The sequence below is a fragment of the Vombatus ursinus genome, unplaced genomic scaffold (genome assembly GCF_900497805.2).
Source record: "Vombatus ursinus unplaced genomic scaffold, bare-nosed wombat genome assembly UNPS02012147.1, whole genome shotgun sequence".
NCBI lineage: Eukaryota > Metazoa > Chordata > Mammalia > Diprotodontia > Vombatidae > Vombatus > Vombatus ursinus.
The window spans coordinates 1,848,675-1,855,710 of NW_020951925.1; the positions used below are offsets into that span (position 1 = coordinate 1,848,675).

The 7,036-nt window shown below is 53.6% G+C and overlaps 1 protein-coding gene across 2 annotated transcripts in view; it reads left to right on the plus strand.

Annotated features, from left to right (window-relative positions):
* YBEY (ybeY metalloendoribonuclease) overlaps nt 1-2,499 on the plus strand; it is a 9,399-nt gene extending 6,900 nt beyond the window's left edge. For both annotated transcript variants that reach the window (XM_027857436.1, XM_027857437.1), the window contains 2 exons: nt 1,083-1,151; nt 1,807-2,499. In XM_027857436.1, the coding sequence (XP_027713237.1) occupies nt 1,083-1,151; nt 1,807-1,896 (159 nt within the window). In that variant the 3' untranslated portion in view covers nt 1,897-2,499. The remainder of the gene's footprint in view (nt 1-1,082; nt 1,152-1,806) is intronic.
* Nucleotides 2,500-7,036: the final 4,537 nt, after the last annotated feature.

Consider the following 7,036-nt stretch of genomic DNA (forward strand, 5'->3'; position numbering starts at 1 on the left):
TCTAGCCCTCCTCGCCCCTCCTGTGCCCCCCTCATCCCCCAAGCTCAGCAGGGCCTCATAGCCAGACCCATGGCCTTGCCCAGACCTCAGCTCTCCGTGCCCATGACAGTTGCCAGTGCTTCCGCAGAGAACAGTGAATTCTCACTTGACAGTTTCTACCCAAACCCAATGGAGAGAACCCAGGGCTAGGCTTCAGGAGGCTTTGCATTCGGTCCCTGCTGGGGGATCTCCAAGGAATCCCTGACCCTTAAAGTGCGCCTCTCTGTTCTCTTTGAGTAGTTCTGAGGAGACGGGTTTTCAAAAGGGGTTTGGCCCGGATTTCACAGTGTTCGCCTGTGGGATAGTGCGGGGCTCTGAGAGAGCGGTGGGTTCCCCATATTTGACCCTGGCGTCCGTTGAAGCCCATGGAGTTGTTAAGTGGTCGTGGCAGTGCTGTGGCAAGGCCCCTTTGGCAGCCAGATGGAAGAATGTGAGGCAAGGGGACCAGTGAGGAGGCTGTCATCATAGTCCAGGTGACAGGGGATGAGGGCAAGTCTAGGCAAGATGTTGTGAAGGCAGTAATGAGCCTTGAGAAGAAGTTGGATAAGGGTGGTGAGTGCGAGAGAGGAGCTGAAGGTGATGCCAATGGGTGGGGCCCTTGACAATCATAGAAAAGAATGTCATGGGCAGCGAGGTGATGCCGTGGGTAGAGTTCCCGGCCTAAAGTCAGGAGAGCTTATCTTCCTGAGTGCAAATCTGGCCTCAGACACTTCCTAGCTGTGTGACCCTGGGCAAGTCACTTCACCTTTTTTGCCTCAGTGTCCCCATCTGTAAAATGAGCTGGAGAAGGAAATGGTAAACTGCTCCAGTACCTGCCAGGAAAAACCCCAAACGGGGGTCATGGAGAGTCAGACACGACTGAACAACGTCATAAGGTCGGTGGTCCGGGCACCATCCATCCAGGCCTGCTCCTCCTGGGTGACCCACTCTGTTTCACCCAAAACAAAAAGCAGGGCAGGCTCTTTCCAACTTATTTCCTTTGTATTAACTTGACGCCACATGCATTTTCCACATAATGAATGGTGTCTGTGTTTACTTGGCAGGTGACGGTGGCTCACGGGCTTTGCCATTTGCTTGGGTACAAGCACAGCACAGCAGCAGAATGGCACGAGGCAGGTGACGGGGGTCCCACTTCCCACAATTCCTCAGCTCCCACGCAGACCCTGTCTCAAGGACAGCCCCATTAGAGATACAGCGCGTTCCCTCCAACTAGAGGGTTCGCCTTTTTCTGGAGGGCCCCTCGATGTGCCCCCGGCCCCCCACCAGGGGTGAGGGTCTGGTGAAGGGCGTGGTGGACACTTACTGACATCGTTATCATTGGCTTGAGGAAGAATTTGGAGAAGAGGGTCAGGAGCCAGACCAAGGGGGGGTTGAGGCAGGGCAGGGGGGCCAAGCCGGGCCGTGGCAGGAGGGCAGGGAGGCTGGGCTGGGCCATGGCAGAGGGGCTAGGAGGCTGGGCCGGGCTGTGGCAGAGGGGCTAGGAGGCTGGGCCGGGCTGTGGCAGAGGGTTCTAGGAGGCTGGGCCGGGCCGTGGCAGAGGGGCCAGGAGGCTGGGCCAGGCCGTGGCAAGAGGGTAGGGAGGCAGGGAGGCCAGGCCATGGCAGGGGAGCCAAGCCGGGCCACACTTTGTGCAGGATCTGTCGGAGATGCTCCATCTCAAGCCTGCTTTACCCATCTACACATAAGAGCGTCGTCCATACCGTGGTTAATGAAATGTGCTACCCAACAGACTGTCCTTAATCCTCCTCCTTGCCTCCCCTCCTTCAGATGTACCACAAAGAAAAGGTCACTCTTGAAGCACTGAATGAGGTCACTGGGACCAGCCTCCAGCCACTGACCAAGAACCTCTTTGGATAATCCCCTTCACGGATCGGTAGCAGCTGCCCCCACCCAGAAGAAACCAGTGTAACCTGGAGCTCAGGCTACGATGGCCAGAGAGAGTCCTGCAGGATGCAGTGACCCGAAGGGAAGGGAGAGACGGCAGACCTGGAAGAGGACGGAGGTCAGAGAAGTGGAAGGAAGCGAGGGGGAGTGGGTGGCCCCCCGGCGCTGTGGCCTGTAAGGAGAGGCCTCAGCTCGAGGATCCCCGCCAGCTCGGGCCGGCCCTCTGGCCACGCCATGATGACATCAGGGATTTCTTTCAGGAAAGTAAATTCCAGGGTCTTGTGGGACCCTCGGGCATCTGTAAACAGTTAAATTCCCTTCATCTGCCCAAGTGACTAAGCCAGGGGACAGAAAAGACAAAGCCTGTCCTGGCACAAGCAGCTTCTGCCTCGTGGACGTGCCTTTATCGCATAACTGGATCCCACAGCCCAACTGTCAGATGTTGATTAAGGGTGGCTGGTCTTCACCTCTAATGAGATTATTGATGTCAAACCTGCAAATCCCTCAATTCTGTGAAACGTTTGGGGAAGGGGTAACATGGCATTAAAGGTTTTCACACATTTCTTGCAATCCATCCAACTCTGTCTCTTTTTTTTTCATGAAATCGGCGGTCTCCTGAGTCTCTCAGAGTTGACAAGTGGAGGGGAAGCAGCCCTTTTCCCTGGGCCGCTGTCCTTTGCTCCCCATCTTTGCCAACATGCGGTGGAACATGCACTGTGCTTCCTAAGGTCAAGCGCTTCCTTTGAGTTTGTTTACCAAAGAGACTGACTATTATTTAATGCCCACTTGGGAGGAGGTCTCCAGTGGAGTGCCCCAGGGATCTGGATTTGGCTGTCCTGTGCTCTTGCACATTTGTATCAGTGGCTCAGAGAAAGGCATGGATCACATGTTGATACGTGTCCAGGTGACAAGCTAGAAGGACCTAGAGTCAGCACCCTGAATCCAAAACAATCTGGCCAACCTAGAACACTGACTGGATTGAATCTAGTTAAGATAAATCCAGTAGGGATAAATGTAAAGGCTTACACTTGGATTCAAAAAGTCAGTTTCCACAAGTAAAGAAGAGCTAGATAGTAGCTTTCTGGAAAAAAGATCTGGGGGTTTTAGTGGACCACATGCTCCATGTAAATCAGACTGTGATCAGGCCAACAAGAAAAGCTAAGGCACTCTGGGGGCCTTGAAGGGTATCACTTCCAAGCATAAGGAGATGGCAGTCCAGCCATGCTCTGTCCCAGCCAGACCACTTCCTGAGCAGCACGTCCCATTCTGGGCATCCTTGTTCAGAAAGAAGGATGATAAGCCCAAGACGGGAACCCAGATGGGAAGGGCCTTGAGTCCATGACACAGGAGGACAGGCCAAAGAAACGAAGGATGTTTCCCCTGACCAAGGCAAGATGCAGCAATGACATGATGGCTGTTTCCAACATTTGGGAAAAGGATTAGCCTTGTTCAAGGGCAGACAAGGAGGGGGGAGGTTTGGTGCCAGGAGCACCTTCCTCACAACATGCGTAGTGCCAGAGGGGGAGGGGCTGCCTGGAAGGTAGTGAGCTCCTGGTCTGTAAGGGCACACAACAGGATGGGGACTAGAGCCGACAGCATTAGAGAAAGCACCACCCCCCAGCCTCTCTGAGGGACTCCTAGGACGCTGAAGGGGTAGGGGAGATGTCGCCAGCTTTCCTTGGAGTGAATGAGGCTGGGAGGTCCAGAGCACTGGTAAAGGAGGAAAGCCGGCTCGCCCAATACAGCTGAAGCCTGGACTGGCAAAGTGAGGAGGGGGCGGCCACCCATGACAAGACCAGGGCCGGCTCCCTCTGGGCTACGCACCGTCCACAGGCGGGATCTGGAAGGACAGCACAGCTTCCTTTAGCCAGGCCAGGTGGTCCGGGGCATTCCACTGGAGCTGGGGAAGCAGCTGGCTGCCCCCAGGCCTGGCAAACTCTTGGGCAGGCCAGGACAGGCGGCTCAGCTCTTCTGCCGAGATGAGGGCAGCCAGGAAGCCCAAGACGCTGTTGTGGAGGGCCACGATGGCCCCGGGCTCTTGGGAGGGCGGGCCGGCCAGCCGCCTCTCCTTGCGGCCCTGGGCGAACCACTGGTGGAATTCGTGCTGGACACCATCGTCCGCAAACCGAGCCAGGGTCTGGCAGGAGAGGCCAGGATTGCCGGGGGCACACGAGAGCAGCCACTTCACTGCCCAGGAGAGCTAGGAAGCAAGGCACGGCAAGGAGAGGGGCACAGTCAGCACCCATCACAAAGACCAGCGTGAACGCTGGGGTCAACACCAGCCTTCCTGGGCTTGCTTTTACTAGTGTGCTGTGTTTGCTCAGTGACTCAGTGAAACGTTCGCCCCCAAATGTCCTAGCACACGGGTTGGGAGGAGATGGGCCAAAGTCCGAAGGTCCCGAGGAAGGAGAGCCGACCCCCCTCCCAGCCCCTCCTACTCCCAGGCTCTTCCCATTACAGCCCGCCGGCCTCTGTCTTTTCTAGGCACGGAATACATATGTATGTTTATAAGCAACAGGCCTCCCAGTTGGGACAGCTTTGAAGAGAAGCCAGGCTCCCTACAGCCGTCCCTCCTGGACTCACATGGGGGGTACCCACCCTTGGCAGCATTTCTCCCTCAGATCCCAGGGGCTCTGAGGGCTCCTCTTTGAGGGTCTCTAGAGGCACCCGCTTTAGAACACTTCGCCTCACCTGAAGGTTGCACGCCAAGGTGCTAGGGGAACTAGGAATCTCCACAATGACATATTCAGAAATAAGTCCTTTGGCAATCAAATCTGGAAGCTTCAGACCTTGGCAAAGAAAGAGAAGTCCCTGCGTCAGCAGACCTGCACACGTCTGAGATGCGGCACGTCTCCTAATCCTGATGGACTGCCAGGAGGGCTCCGGGTCCCTCCCTCCCTGGCATCTGGCCGCAGCAAAGCACCCAAAACGTGGCGTGCTACACCCTCGACTCCTGTTGGTGTTTGTATCCCCCACCCTTAGCACCACAGCTGGTACACAGTAGGTGCCTACTAAGCGCCTCCTGGTCGGTTGGTTGATCAGTAGCATCTCCCAAAGGCATGGGGTGGGTCAGAACTTTTAGTTTTAGGTCATTTTCAACACTACACACACCACGTAAGCTAGAGAGGTGAGTCATTCAAAGGACAATGGAGATGGACGTGACGGGCGTGAGGAGGATGAGACCCATGACCGGGTCAGAATGGAGAAGGGCCATAAAGGGTGTCATGGGGGAGCTGTGAGGCCACCAGCAGAGCGGGAGGGAGACGGGCATCCGAGTCACGGCACGTGGTCCGCCCAAAGGATAGCCCAAGGAGGCTGGGGCTGTGCCCCACCAGGGAGAAGCTAAAAGGTGTTCCCAAGCGAGAGGAGAAGGCGCCATGTCTCCTCCGGCCTTTCCACGCTCCAATTTGAAGGGTCCACGACCACCCCCCACCCCGGTGACTCTTTTCATTGTCTTAGAGCAGCCTGTAAAGGAAGGGTCTCCTGACTTAGCTGGGCTGGTCCTCAGGCACACAGGCTGTTTGCCACTAGAGATTGGGTTCTGACAACAGAAAACCAGGGGTGGTGGCTGTGCCATAAAGGACACCGGGAAGGTGCCAGCCTGTCCTCGGGAAGCTCCCATGCCCCACTTACCCTCCCCTACTTCCCTTTCCGGGATTTCTTCTCCTTGAAAGGGAACCAGGACCAGGAGCAGAATAAGCTGCAAGGGTGGTCTGGACTGAAGCGTCCTCTGCAGCCACAGCCACGTGGAGAGCCAGGAGGCAAGCTTGCTTTCTGCCTCACCAACGTTCCTTTCTCCACACGGTGACAGGAGAACAAAGCCGCTGGTCCCAAAGAAAACCTTTTGTGACTTTGCCATCTCACGTTCTTCATCAAGGACGCCATGCACCACCTAGAGAAAAAAAGACCAGAGTCAGAAGCTTCCTCGTCAATTCAAGGCTCACAGCCTTCCTGTCTTTTTTTTTTATAAATCAACAACAACAAAAACCATTAAAATAGCAAAACAAAAGAAAAGAGTTATTAGTACATAAAATGGTGAGCTAAAGTTCTTTACAACTTGTGGAGAATGGGTGCATTGACTTGGTTCTGGTAGCTGTCTCTAGTTTTGTGTGTACATGTTAGATTATTGCTACACTGGTGACATCTGGACGGTCCAGATATGGGGTTTGATTCTGCTTTCCTTTCTCTGCACCCCCTCTGTGCTTTCCCACTTCACAGCATCTTCTCTGCAGTGACTTGCCCCCAACTCACAGTAGCAGAGTCCCAGGGTCCCAGAGGAACATCCGCCTCAGATTCGAGATCTTAAAAGTACAGGGTATGAGCCCCCAGCAGTGTGGTTTCCTTTAATAATCAGCCAAGAGAAACAATTAGCTCAAAGCAAAGTCTGTTCCTAAGGGTTCATAGTAAGAATAGTAACTTCAAAACATCCCCCCAATACATGGACAGCATACTTTCTCATAAAGACACAGAGAGTACATTGGTGGAGAGTCACACATAGAAGGTACAAGTGGCAACAGAAACTCATGCCTTTCCACTGCAGAGCCCCGATGTTCCTTCTCTTCTCATGCTGTCCATAAGGTGCTCCCCTGGGAGAAAAAAATCTCTGCTTGGCTCCCTCGGCCTGTTCCCCTACACAGGTTTTGTTTGTTTTGTCTTTTGCTACTATGAGTAAAGCAACGGCTAATTTTTTTTTCCTACAGATCAGAGCTTCTTCTCTCCCACCCTACCCCCACTTCTTAACAGCATCCTTTGCGCTGGGATCACTGCTTCCAAGGATATCATCAGTTTTGTAGTCTTTACATTGCTTTACAAAAAGAATACAAAAAGTCACAGTTCTACCCGCAGTGTAAAAGATGGTCATCTGGCCATCTTAATCCTCTTCATCAATTTGCTAAGGGTAAGGAGAGGACTGAGTTGTTTTAACTGCATTTCTCTGAATTTTACAGGCTTAGAACATTTTTCCAAGTGGTCATTGACAATTTCTATTTCCTGTTTCGGGAAATGCCTGTTGATGCCCTTTGACTTTGGGAAATGAACCATTGCTTCTACCAAATTCTTAGAGCTTCCAGATGTCAGGTTTTTATCAAATATGCTTACTGCAAATATTTTTCTT